Source organism: Cylas formicarius, unplaced genomic scaffold (genome assembly GCF_029955315.1).
Source record: "Cylas formicarius isolate icCylForm1 unplaced genomic scaffold, icCylForm1.1 PGA_scaffold_10__41_contigs__length_53128322, whole genome shotgun sequence".
NCBI classification, from domain to species: Eukaryota; Metazoa; Arthropoda; class Insecta; order Coleoptera; family Brentidae; genus Cylas; species Cylas formicarius.
The window spans coordinates 6074337-6089310 of record NW_026844214.1 but is presented as its reverse complement, the minus strand read 5'-3'; the positions used below and the strand labels follow the sequence as shown (position 1 = coordinate 6089310).

General features: G+C 33.5%; 1 protein-coding gene across 2 annotated transcripts; it reads left to right on the top strand.

Annotated features, from left to right (window-relative positions):
- The first annotated feature begins 3417 nt into the window (after positions 1–3417).
- LOC132704163 (polygalacturonase-like) lies at positions 3418–12468 on the top strand. Of its 2 annotated transcripts, none has more exons than XM_060674005.1 (4): positions 3418–3707; positions 6546–6757; positions 11203–11539; positions 12146–12468. In XM_060674005.1, the coding sequence occupies exons 1-4, from the start codon at positions 3425–3427 to the stop codon at positions 12397–12399; spliced, it is 1086 nt and encodes a 361-aa protein (XP_060529988.1). In that variant the 5' UTR covers positions 3418–3424; the 3' UTR covers positions 12400–12468. The 2 variants fall into 2 exon arrangements, with proteins under 2 accessions (XP_060529988.1, XP_060529977.1); XM_060673994.1 differs by having other exon boundaries at positions 3418–3713.
- The last annotated feature ends 2506 nt before the right edge of the window (positions 12469–14974 follow it).

Genomic DNA, 14974 nt, shown 5'->3' with positions numbered 1-14974 from the left:
TAAAAATAAAAATAAATGTCTTCTAAAAAATTCTAGTAAGAATATAAAAACAGTAAGCAAACTGAGGTGATGGCTTACTAGTGTCACGTACCATTTCTAATATTATGTATCATATGTCCAACTTATTACAAGCTAAACTTGTCTCAGGCTGGGTATTTGCTGAACTAACGCCTATATTTTAAGGAAAGTTTTTTACTTTAAAGTACAAGCAACAAAGCACATTGTGAGTTGAACCTTTTTCAAGGTTACAACTTAATGTGCAAAATGAGTTTAAGTTGTGGTAACGTTAACATTCGAAAGTAGAGACATCACCTTGATTTTATCACTCTTTTTATTTTATCACTCTATCATTAACTAATATAATATTTTGCGTTTACTTATTTGGCTACATTTTTAAGATTTTTAAACCCCATCTGATTTTCGGCGAACCATGCAGATACTCGTTGACGGTAAGACGGCGAAAAAAATGTTGCAAAAAAATATAAAAAAAATTGACGTTATTTAATCGACAGGAATACGCAGATGCACCACAACAACTATGACCAGGTTATTTGAAAGAAGGTTTTCATAAAGTTGTTGTGTTAAGTAAATATGAATACATTTGTGATAGATATTATATATTACATTTTTTGTTCATAAATGTGATCCTTGAAAGTTGTTTCAAACCACTCAAACCAGTTTTTGTACTTGTGTTCAGTGTTGCAAATTTTGGTTTCATTGAAGGGTAGATAGTGAAGGTTGGATAGCATCCAGTCTAATGTCACTCTTATGCGAAGCTCTATCTTTTAACCATGTTTGAACAATATATATTTTGTCACAATCTCGACAAGCAACCGCATACACCACTCCTGTTTTTGCTTCCTTTCATCTTCGTCTTTTAGGTTAGACCGAAGATAACCTATCGTTTTTGTAAATTTTTGCATCAACCTTAACGCAAATTCACCCTTAAAAACATATGGATATGGCAGGACCTGGGGCGCTCGCTCATCTTCTTGGTCGTTAAGTTGTACTCGCATATTTCGTTGAATTGTGTGGTTTTCGAAAATGTGAATCGACCTTCCCCACCTGGCGCGTCTATAAACATTGTTTATAAAAATTATGTTATAATGGGCTGGGATTAGAGATTCTACGAACTCTCGATTTTCGTGTTAGCATTAATTGATTTTTATATATACAGTGCAGACACTTACGAGTGACAGGGACGCGCAGCCTCTGAAGATGCCAGACGAAATTCTGGAAAAACGTCAGGCAGCCAATCCTACTCTAGGATCTAAGTAGATTTTATTGACATGCAATCGAATCCTGATGGGTCGTATAAATTCTTATTAGTTTTCATTTAACCAAATTTGTACAATTAAGGCCATTAACAACAAAAACAGCCGATGAAGTAGCCGCAGCAATACTAGATATATTTCGTATTTTCGGTGCACCATTGATCCTTAAATGGACGCAAGTTTCGTAATCGTGTAATGGAAAAATTAAAAAGTATGTGGCCTGGACTAATATTAGTTACCAAAAAAGAAAGGTGCAACCAAGATATAGAAAAAATTCTTGGGACATGGTTGCAAGATAAGAATACAAATAACTGGTCCAATGGTCTTAAATTTGTTCAAGTGATGAGAAATCGTGGATGTCATGACGGGATAAAACGTTCACCATATAAAGCAATGTTTGGTGCAGATTTAAAGATTGAAAGATTGAAGGAATTAATACTGAAGAAGAGCTAAGCTATTATCTTGATTCGGGTTTAAAGGCCGTCGTCGGTTGGAATTACTTCCTAACGTTTCGCTAGCACGAGTGGCGAGCTTCTTCAGAGGTCCTTCCATCTCCGATGTTGGACGTAGACAGTTTACTTGTTTACCTGTTTACCAATTTGAAGAAGAGCTGTTTGATATAGTAAAAGACACTAGCATAGAAAATACTTTGGATGAAAGTAATATTGAACTAAATAAACATATAACAGCTCAGATTGAACAAATGGACATCGATGAGAAGAATAAATATGTTGAAATTATACAGAAGGGAAACTGTAAAGATATTACCGAAACGATTCAGACAGATGCAAATAAAAATATACAGTTGGAAATAATTGAAATACCCAATTGGATAGAAGCAGTTGAAGGTGACCAAAATACTTTAATTCAAGTAATTGAAGTTCACAAAGGAAAGGGCGTGCAGAATAATCATGGTAGTGTTGAAGAAAACGTTGAAGTAAGGGAAGCTGGAAATGCTAGAAGCTTGTTTGTAAATCATGTGTGCCTTCGTCAGCAATTTCGGCCGTTTGTACATGTAAATTCCCATAAGAAAATTTAACGTCCATATTAGCGGAAATTGGTCCGCTCAAGGTCATTCGATCCCCATCTTAGCACCAACCTACTACCCTCTCCCTCCCTCAGCCTTCAAACCCTCGCTCAATCCTCACCCCTCTTTCAACCCTTAACCCTCAACCCTCACACCTCTTCCCTCTCGCAACCACTCAATACATGTAGTCACGTGAATCATCTTTTTTTTTCCAACCGAGGATCGAACCCGGGATCCGTCCGGTGTTGAGCGCCGCCTTTAACGCCGAGCTAACGGACATATTGAGCAATGTGATGGTTGAGGGAGCTGGTAAGGGGTGAGGGAGGGGGAGCGGTTGAGGGAGAGGGTAGCTAGGTTGGTCCTAAGAGGGGGATCGAATGACCTTGAGCGGACCAATTTCCGCTAATATAGACCTTAAATTTTCTTATGGGAATATACATGTAAAAACGGCAGAAATTGCTGTTGAACTGTTGAACTGTAATATTCTAGAAATCAATTTACTGTGTGTAAAAGTAAGTTAGTGCCATTAGAATGCGTGTCAAGTAAAAAAAAATCATTAAGAGACATTGCCAAAAAGCAGTCAGTTTCGGGGGAAAGAGATACCAAAAATGTAATTACAAAACTCAATGGTTTACAAAAAAATATAAATGTATGGCAAACCATTTATTATGTAATTCTAAGTGCCATTCGAGCCTATCTTGTTCCGATAAGTATGTACTAAAAGTACATTGTACTGATTCGACCCTAGCTTTGCAGAATCGGCATGAAGTAATAAAACTAAATTAAAACTCAAGCAGTTCCTTGTTAAAAAATCATATTATACAGTATACGAATTTTTTAACGACCGGAGATTTCCAGGTTTGTGAAGCTTGATCTTATAAAAGCTCTGTGTGATGTTCTTTTTTGCTTTAAGTGAATGTTTGGCAATAAGAAGGGTTTAAAATGCACACAGCATCCATACATATCCAATAAAAGGTCCAGATTTTCTTGTAAAATTGTTTTTGAATCAACATAATGAACTCGAGTTGATGCTCTTATCGATATCGAATGTTTATCTCATGACAATTTTTCAAAATTAAGTGACGACAAAGCCTATCAATAAGTTGTAACCGGATAGTGAAATATGAAAGTTCTTGGTTACTTTTTAGTTTTTGCGGTGCATTTCGATGCCACTTTGTTGAATTCGCTAGACTGTGCCGTTTACGACTACGCGGATGTGGCCTACGCTTTGAGCGCGTGTGACGTTATCAGACTTAAGGATTTCGTAGTTCCCGGGAATGCCACTTTGCACCTCAATCTTAAGGAAGGATCAACCGTTTACTTCGAAGGGGAGTTATCGTTTGAATTTTTCGAATGGGAAGGACCTCTCGTTTTAGTAGAAGGAAGTAACATAAATATTGTCGGAGGTAAAGGTAAAAAAAACGGAAGTTGATTTTCTAACGGTGCCGACCATTTAGAACGCGGCGGCTAGTTCCGATAAAATTTAAACTGAATCGGTCACTGGATATGTGTTTATTTTGAACTAATTATTGTAATAATATTAATAATAATAATAAAATTTATTTCAACAATTAGAAAAAACATTCCAAGAAATATATATGAAATGCACAATGAATTTGAGAAATTTGCGAGTGTATTTGTTCAGTCTAATGCAACATACCTTATTAGTTATGGTTAAGTTCATATTAATATTCAAATTGAAAATTTAAATTAAATTAAATTAAATCACATTGCTATTAAATTTATCACCTACTTAATTTTATTCACAGATAATTTATCACTTCCAGAATGTCATAGTCAACACTAATAAACCAAGAGTCAACAGGCGTCCTAATTTTTGTATATTCCCTATTTTGCAAAGACACTGGAAGCGCGTTATCTATTCTAGGATTCTAGGGGCTGCAAACAGAAGGCTCTTCTGCACTGAAGTAAATTTTACCACCGGTACTGGCATTGCCAGATTTGATTTTCACTGAATGGCTTATTGTTTCTTTACGAATTTTGGTAAGACTTAAGAGTTTGACTGTTTTAATGTAGTTTTGTTGATAATTAGTACTTTCGCTTCAGTAAACAATTTTTAAAAGGATATAGTTTGTTTTTGAATAATATTATTTTCAAAACACGCTTCTGGCGAAGGGAACTCTTTGAGAAACTCTGACGTAATGTAAAAGAAATATGGAATATCTTGCCGATTTTCGCAGGATATAATTGACGTGGACGTCCCGTTTAAAGTTCTGATCAAAAACTATCAATAAATATTTCAACTTTTTGGTGGAATTTATGTAAAGACCGCATTTACAATTCGTGTCATAGCCACAGTTAAGATTATGAATTTTTATTCTTTGCAAGTCTGGAGCACCAGCTTACATCACGGAATAACTAATGAATTAAGTTTTCTCTAAATCAAGTGACAACAGGCTATAATTTAGCCATTTTTCGACCTTTGTCACAGTTTCTTTGCAAGTGTTATTAACAATAAGACAACACATTCCTTCGGTAAAATAGAAAATATTCCATTCATATATAATATAAACAAGATTGGCCCCAGAACCGTGCCCTGCGGCACAGTTTTTTTACTAGCTCTCTAGTAACGTCTGTTCATAGATATAAGAAAGTGACTAACTGATACGAATTAAGGAAAGACCCGGGCAAGCTGTAAGAATGAAATATGGCCGAACAGGTCCGTACTTTGCTTAGAATTTAATTATTTGGGGTTTTGTTAGGAAAGATACTAAACAATCTTTATTTATTTTTGTATGTATTTATGTTTAAATCTAAAATAAAATTACAAATTATTTTTATTACCTACTTAAATTACTTAAAATTATTCACATAATATATCAGTATCACTATCGCTATCATCGTCTGTTCTAATTATTATTTGTTCTATATTATTTGCAATATGGATATACGATTGTTCTGCTTTTTCTATATGTTTAACAGAATTTGCCCAACTTTGTGGAGGGATGTTAAAAACTTCGGTTTCTATAAGTTTGAGGACATTGGAGTTAACACGGGGAAAAACATTGTTACGACGAATGGCAGATTTCAGTTGGTGCCAAACAAGCTTTGTCGATCCGCAATTAATTGCTTTTTGGTATAATCTTCGTGAAGATAAATATCGTTATTATACATGTAGTTTTGGATTGTTGCTCTTGTGTCATATGAGGAAGGGGTTTTAGTCAACCGTTTACTGTGATAACTTGCATTGTCCATTACAATTACGCTATTAAGAGGAATGTTTGGAACTAGTTTGTTTTTAACCCAACTTTCAAATAAATCAGCGGTGGTGTCTTCATGGTAATCCAGAGCAGAATCTTTAATATTTTTCGCAGACAGAGAAAGTCCATTTGGAATCCAACCATCTTTAGAGCCAACATGCAAAATAGTTATTCTTTTACCTCTTTTTGATGGCGCGTTTACTTTACACTTATGAGCTGTCAACCCAACCCTTTTCCGGTTTATCATAAGTGTCCAACCAGGTTTCATCCAAGTAAATAATTGGCCTTTGTTGTTCTCTGTAAATCCTATTTTTTTTCTGGATATTCCAGTCGCCATTTCCGAATTCTAAAAGATTCCATTAAAACTTGCCTTTTGTCAATTTTTTTAAATCTAAAACCCATGTGTTGAATGCACTTCCATAAGGTAGTTCTGCCACATTTAACACCGGTTTCATCTTTTTCATGCCTCCTAATTAACATTGTTTATTGTTTATAACTTCCTCAGCCTCAATAGAATAGTGTTTTCTATATTTGGGCGCAAACGATTCAACACACGCTGTATTACACATGAAATAAGAATGATTACTAATAAACTTAAACTAAGTAGTATACCAAACCAAAGAATATTAGACACAGGTAGGTATAAAATTATTTTCTATTACGGACCACAATTTTACCCGAATTGGAAAAACATTTACTCTCAGATAAAATATATATAGTTCTGAATACTATCCCAAATTTTGCCACTGCGTTTTTCAGCTGAACTGATAAATAATGAAAAACAATAATACAATATAAAAATTAGACTCCTTCACCTTGTAGGTATTTTCTCACTGTAAGGAAGATGAACCTCTCTATTCTCTTCGGCCTTTCAAGCTAAAAACTTCAAAATTCGTAAAATACAAAGTAGATAGTTAAGCGTCCTTCGATTCGAATTGATGATGCTGCCTTCTGGTTGGCTCGCCATCGATAAAAAGTTAACATATGTTAGGGTAAAAGGAGTTTAAACTTTTTAATTTTTAGATGGTGTTCTCCAGGGACGAGGCGAGTTGTACTGGGACGGAGAAGGTTCGGGTGGTGTCAAGAAACCGAAATTTTTCACTATCCAAAACACCATTAATGCTATTTTTGATAAAGTTAATTTGGTTAATTGTCCGAGACATTGCACGACAATTAGCAATTCTGAAAATATTACAATTCTTAATTGGAAAGTAGACGTTTCCCTGGGAGACGAAGTGAGTAATGATTTCATACTAGATGTAACTATAGTGATATATCGACTGTCAATGGAATTGCTAACCAAGCTAAAACTTTGTAAAAAATTAAAACAAATTTGAAACTTAGAGATGTTATATAAATAAAGTGTGATCAAATTTTGACATATAAAACAATTGAATAGCACTTCAGGTTATACCGGGGAGTGAGATCAACTTTCTTATCTTAAATAAAATATCCTGTAAATTCTTCAATTTTTGCATTGCAAATAAGAAAAAAAGATATTTGAACAAAAAATAGACAGAGTACTTTTTTTTTTAACGAGAATCACTTAATAAAAATATACCGAAAATTGGACTTTGTTGTGGTTTTCCGCAAAAACTTCAAATGAAAACAAACCCCATCTAAAAGTGCCGCTTTTATTATTCTGTGTTCAATTTAGAATAATTTTTATAATAAAGTGTTTTTATGTGTCATATATGACAATGACAGTATACTTGCTGACACAATAATTGGAAAATAATGACAATTAGTTTGTGTGGCAATAATTACTTTTATTGGTTGGTATCTAGTATCTAGAGTATTTGCAGTAGTTTAAAAAGCATTGTGCTTTATTTTACCGGAAAACATTAAATTGACGATTTTATTGTAAGTGAACTGACGGTGTCTTTAAGCCAAATCAGACATACTTGAATAAGTCACGATTTTTTTTAAAAAAATGCGGTTGTGAATGTTTTATTATTCACGGTTGACGGTACCTTAGACGTTTACAGCAAACGGTACATTAAATTGTTCTGAAAATTTGGTTATAGTTAGTAAAAATATCTTTAGCACTGCGACGTTGCCGCTTCTTCGCAGTAGTAGCATCAAACATTGAAATTTTAAATGGGACGCCATGTACATTGTTGCATTTTCCTATCCGCTAATACTTTATGATTACTTTTGAATAATATGTCTTCAGCGAAGAAAAAATGAGTCTTTTCGCTTTCGACCAAACATAGCTTCGATAAAATTTTTATTACTACGACTTACTAGAGCTAGAAAATTGAAATTTTTTACAGATTAGGGTTGTATCGAATAAATTTTTTTTAAATCGAAATTGCTTTTACATTATACAGGGTTGGTTAAAACTAATGATTTGCCTACCAGATACAAAAATGCTGAAAAGTCCTTTTTTTTAAAGGAACACCTGGTATATTATCACATATTCTAAGAGCAAATTAAATTCCCTTCGACTAAGGAAAATTTTCAGAATAGGGTATCGAAGGAATGAACAATTTTGGTCTGCCCACAATCCTCATGCCACAAAAGAAATGGTATTTAATTGTGTCTTGTGCTGCAGTATACCTGCAAATACTAAGAACAGAATTGGGTCAAAATTTTGGGTCACAAGAATTATACACGTCGGGAAGCAAGACCGCCCGATCTTAAGCAATTGGATTTTTAGCTATGGGGTCAGTATAAGTCATGCTTGAATTTGATACTGCAGAGCAAGGAAGAGTTATGTCGTCGGATTGTCGATGCCCTAAACAAATAAGTACCTAATATTTTATTAGTGTAATTAGTTTTTAAAATTTGGTTCCTAAAATTTGTGGGAAGTTTTTCTTAATTCCGCCAAATTTTCTCTTATTCATGTTTTGCAAGATTCGTTTCATTAAATTTTATGTATGTTCTCGCTATAATATGGTTTTGCCCGCACACTATTCATTAAAACAGCATTGGAATGCTGGTTTCCTTCCATTTTGAAGGGATTTTATCGATAAAATTTGCACCACAATCAATAATGAGTAAAGCTTTATTGAACTGTCAAACAGAAAAGTTATTTAACATAAGACAGATATATCATGGCCACCTAATAAATGAATTATGCCAAAGTAATTCAGTTTTTAGAGCAACTTTTATTTCAGAAACCAAACAGTTTAGATATAGGAATATGATACATCATTCGAAAGGGAATTTAATTTCCTCTTAGAATATGTGATAATATATAGGGTGTTTCATTTTAAAAAAATCAAATTTTTGTATCTCGTAGGCAAATCATTAGTTTTAATCAACCTGATTTAATGTAGAACTGTGTCAAAAAGTTTAACTTTCTACTGGCTTTAGGTATAGGACGTATTATTCAAAAACAATCATAAAGTGTAAAATTTCAATGTTGATGCTACTTTCGTGAAGAAGCGGTAACGTCGCAGTGTTAAAAATGAGACATCGTAAAACTTTATTAAAAAAAGTATCTTGTAAGACGACAACGACTTTGTTTTAATTATGGGATAGAAATCTCGATGAGATTGCTTCGTTTGGAAAACTAAGATAAAATTAAGAATTGACAATTGATAAGAAACTTCAGGATATTTTAAAAAAGCTAACTATAATAATAGTTTTATGTAAAATTAATAAATAAATTCTAAAAACACAGTTCTACTCTTGTGTGTACCCCATAAAAAATGTGTCGAGGACACTGACATCTGGGGACCTGGCTGACCATCTCATTGGTCAAGCAAACCTTGTCCAAATATAATCAGATACCTGTATTGTATGGTGAGCGCCACCTTGCTGAAACCGTATGTTGTTGAAGTGTATCAAAGGTAAATCATCCAAATAGTGTTCAAGTGTTGACGTCAAAAACTGATAAAACGATCTTCCATTCAGAGTGCCGTTAAAAAAATTAGTACCCAAAAATTCGTTTTTATAAATACCCGACACACATTAACACTAAATCTCGAAATTGCCTAGAGTTCTTATATATGTTCATTATTTCGATTGAATATTCCACAATTTGAAATTTTTTTCTCAGTCGAAATCATGTTCTAAGAAAGCTGCAAAATTGGGTCTCCTTTGTAACCAATTACGAAATTATAATAGCCTTTTGGGAACACCTGGATGTAATTTTTATTTTTGGATGTACACCAGGAAACGAATAAAATAATTTCAAGTTAATCTTACCCCATTAACTAAATTTTCTTTTGTTTTCATGTTTTTGTATTAGTTTCTCAACCGAAGCAAACTCGGCGAGATTTCTATCCAATAATTTAAACAAAGTTCGATGGAGATATCTCGATTTTCTTCATTGGTTAAGTCCATTTTTTATGACATAGATTTGAAAATTCACAGCTTACTATGGTATGACAGTTTTTGTTCAATATTTCGAATTTGGGGAAACACAAATAAAACTTGGGATCCATCAATAAAAAGGTAATAACACTGCAAAGGTGCAAAAATATATAACGACCACAAGAAGAAATGAAGTTGATGATGATTTGGGAAAAACGATATCTCATAAGGGATATTTGGCCATAGGTTTTAAAATACAGACATGAAAAAAAAAAAAAGAAAACGGGAATATCCATATTTTTCGTTATATTCTCTTGAACTCACCGATGTGCAATTTTTCCCTAATCTAAGGCATCCTGTATCTCTTACCGTTACCGAAAAATAGTGGTGAGAGTCGAATTTGAAACACCCGGTATATAAAAATGTATCTTGTAAATAGATTACTATTTTTTGAATAACTTTTGTACTTGACGTTTTACCCAAACGTTAAACAAAACGGGTTAAGGTTTATTAAGTATTTATCTGAAGATGACTGGAAATAAGTTATCAGCCAGCTTTTCGGGCTTCAGATGTTATCATTTCGTCTTTTAATTGTTGTTTAGCTTATGGCTATAACTTAAGTAAAAGTGTATTTGACGTTTTTTCTATAAACCTTAAATAAAAAAGTTAATGACCGGGGGGGGGGGATTATAAATAATCATCGGGTATCCTTAAAATATATTAGATTTTTTTAAATTTTTTCTCCTCCACCATTGTTGTTCCTTGCCCATCATTTTAGTTTTTGTCCACTTCATGTTGTGTCCATATGTCCAACACAACTAATTTCTCGGTTCCTGAACTACAACTCTGTCCCTAGGCATGAGGAAATAAATACCCACGCGCTGGCGAAAAATAAACTAAAGGATATAAGATTTCATCTACAATTTGTAATGGTTAGACGAAAAACGGTGGCATTCTCCTATTGGTGTGGGTTTCCTTTATTCTGAAGTCAGAATGCGGTTATTGTCTTTGGGGACTAAAATATCTAAGAAAGGAACCATTTTCTTCTTTCTTCATAATTAATGGAAAGTCGCTTTTCGTTTCACATTCTTAAGTAGTACATTCGAGTGTCAACTTCCTACAGCAAAGCGCACAAACTGGGTATTAGGTTCAACGTTTTTGTTTTTAAAAGAAAACTTGCAAGAGAGAGAGAGAGAGAGAGAGAGAGAGAGAGAGAGAGAGAGAGAGAGAGAGAGAGAGAGAGAGAGAGAGAGAGAGAGAGAGAGAGAGAGAGAGAGAGAGAGAGAGAGAGAGAGAGAGAGAGAGAGAGAGAGAGAGAGAGATAGAGACCTTCCTTTGTGCCGTTTGCGTAAATCTCATTAAAGTTTCGTGCCCTTTCAATATGGATATCCCGAAGACTAGTGTTTTGTTTCAGAAAGCAGCTAATGGACACTCAGCAGGCGCAAATACGGATGGTTTCGACATCTCGAATGCGACTAACGTCGTTATCCGAAATTCGACTGTGAGGAATCAGGACGATTGTGTTGCCGTCAACGAGGGTGCCAATATGCATTTCTCCAATCTCTTCTGCTCGGGAGGTCACGGATTAAGTTTGTCGGTTGGTTTCAACGGGAGCAGCAATATCGTTAAAAACGTCACGTTCACTGATTCCGTGGTTGAAAATTCCCGGAATGGGATCCATATAAAAGTGCACACGGATGCCGGCACCGGATTGATAGAAGATGTTCGTTACAGCAATATTATAGTCGCAAGTCAGTATCTACAAAATACTGGTATAAAGTAATGAACAACTTGGATTAGAATTAATTAGAATTAGCAACTGAGTCCTGATACTTGAGGAAAACTAAGTGAAATAACTATTTACAAATCTTTTGGATTCCACCTAGTATTCAACTAACCAACCTAGATTCGTGAAATAGATCGAAAATAAACTTTTAAATTCTGTACATACAATGCAATAATATACCGTATTCCATTTGCAATAAGAACGCTGGTATTTGCCCCAGATGAATGGAATACCCTGTATATATGAAAAATGAAAATAATTGAGATGAAACTAATGCATTTTTTTTCTGTCGTTCGTAGTTCTTAGTTACGTTGATAAGGATCCTTAGTTATATTTATATTTATATTTATATTTATATTTATATTTTCTATGATATGTATATAGGTAGGTATATATCTTTGCATCCCGATTTCGAAGGTATATAGTTTTTAGGTATTTGGTTCAACCGTTTTCGAACAGTTTTGTTTTGACTTAATCGATTCTTATGTGAAATGTGAAATAATTAAATAAAGTTGAAAAGTTCAAGCAATTTAGTAAGTCTATGCCTAATGATTGTGGACTTATTTTCTAGATGCACAAAAGTACGGCGTTAACGTTGAACAAAACTACCATCATTCGGGAGCTAGCGGAACAGCTACTAGCGACATCCCAATAGTTAACCTGCGACTCACGAACGTTACTGGTACCGCAACCTCCGAGAGCGTCGTACCAGTTTATATACTTTGCGGGAGTACCGGGTGCAAGAACTGGGATTGGTCCGACGTTAATATTACTGGAGGAACGCTGAGCGTTTGCAATTATTTACCAGCAGGTTTTTCATGTTAGTGGTAGTGGTTTTGTGCTAAACCGAAAATTTATGTTTCTTTGTAAAATACAGAACCCTTTTTGTCATTTTTTGTTAGTTTTGTATTTTGTCCTTATATTTTCCTGTACTATGGAAACAAACACAAGTCATACCCCTGGCTAAAATAAAAGAGCCTACAGAGTTTGATCTGTCTACACTTTTTAATATTCTAGAGAAAATAATGGACAGGAAAACAAGAACATTTCTCAATATTTACAGTATTTTGCCCCCGAAATAATTGGTTTTTAAGGCTTATGATAATAACAAAATTACTGCTTTGGGATTATATGATTTTAGCACAACCACATGATAAATCATTAAATCCTCATTTCAGTATGAATTATGAATGAATTGTTTTTCAAATATGGTACAATGTAAGGCCGAAATGATTTTCGATCTAGAAATAGGGAGGTGGGTAGGTCGAGAGGTAGGATGATGATGATGATTATACATATATATATATATATATATATATATATATATATATATATATATATATATATATATATATATATATATATATATATATATATATATATATATATATATATATATATATATATATATATATATATATATATATATATATATATATATATATATATATATATATATGATGTCATATAATTTAATGAATTAATGTCATTAACTCAGTTTCAGCCTTGTATTCTAGAAAATTTGATCTAAAGATTTGGTACAAAATGCTTGTAGTGTCACTAAATCTTTCGGAGGGATGAAATAATTACTTACTGCACCGAAAACGACATCATACTTGCAGATGCAGATTTTATTTCAAATAGTTGCTCTATCTTCTACCTATACCCAAGACCAGTTTCCAGTCAGTATTTTCTGGCAAGTATTGTATTGATAGATATCAAATTGGAAACTTTATTTCTGTATTAAATAGATTTCTTTCCATCTTGTTTTCAATAACGTTTGATATGTTGACAGGTTGTCAAATAGTAAAGGTAAGTTCAAATAAGAAACAAAAAAAATTAGCGGCCTTATTACTATATCTACTAACACTACATTTTTAAAACGGATATTAATGTGTATAAGGTACGAAGTTAAATATCCCTGTCTACGGAAAATTTACTGATAAATATGGTTAGGATGGGAGGAAAAAACGCGAGGGCTTTAAAAATAAATTAAATATGTTGAGTGATTTCTAGTGTTCTAAGACTAGTATTCCATAAGTTAAATATGGTTGAACAAGTGCGAAATATAAGGTTCTCAAGTACGACATTTCAAAATATATTTTCAATTCTTAAAATTTTCTGATTAAAGATCTTAAGCGGTTACTTGTATATTTAACGTGTTCACCCCACTTTAAAAGCGGATCAAGTATAATCCCTAAATTTTTGATTGTGGTTTTATATTTTATGTGCACAGAATGATTCGCATTTATTTTGATATTTATTTCTTGGAAGTCTGGGAGAGAGTCTGAATAACATCCAAAAGGCATAAAATTAGTCTTTTCGTAGTTGACGGTTAAGAGATGGTTACTCAACCATTTAAATATATGCTGTATGTCATGTTCGGCTTTGTTTTTAAGAACTTGCATTTTTGAAGTTTTTGGCAGACAAAAATAAGGTATCTTCCACCCAATCATTTCTTGACCCATGAAGGCTTATTTTATGTTTTCCATGTGCAGGCGGCACGTCTAGTACACTTGTTACTGTTATCACACCATCCTTTTTTTACTGTGTCTTAAGTATCGGGCCACGTTTCGTCTAAATACATTATGGGCGTATTTTGCTCACGAAATGTTTCAATTGAATTTAAATAAATTACCCTCCATTGCGAAACTCATTGACTCTTGACTATCCCATTTGCAACAATTTATCTTACAGTTAACTTCGGAACTTTTGCCATGTCACTTGCTTTTATTGCTGCTCCCACTTCTCCTTCGGAATTTCTTATAGAATTGTATACATCCAAAACAATTTTTTTAGCATTCTAAGACAAATTTGCTGAGGTATTTCGTCTTCTAAATTGTCATTAGGTTCGCTTACCATCTCCACTTCGTCTTCAAATTTTAAAGTGTTAAAAAACAGGAGCCTTCAAAAAATATTTAATTGTAAGATTTCAATAAATATTTATCCGTATTCTTATGACGCATCTTTATCTACCGCGGTAATAATTCATAGTCTTAAAAAAGAATCGGAGAACTATGTAGAAGACACAAAAATACAACAAGAATGTTATTAATCGAAAGGCGCAAACTGATCAGTAAAAACAGCCTTGCACTGTCAAAGCTCTAGAATGTCTAGAATAAGGTACACAAATATGTACTTACTGGAATATATACGATACTGGAATATATAGGATTACATTGCAATTTAGATTAAACTCTTAAGAACCTGATATTAAAATAAACGCATCTATTTATTTGAAAATACCCCCCAGCATCGATGCTTATTCAAATTTAAAAAGGACCATTTACGTTCCAAATAAAAATTTCAAGTTTTTACAAATATTCGTTACGGTCCATCTCAGGCAAGACCTGCTTAATGCAGAATAAACATCAGTTGCGATGAGTTTTAACACGGTCCT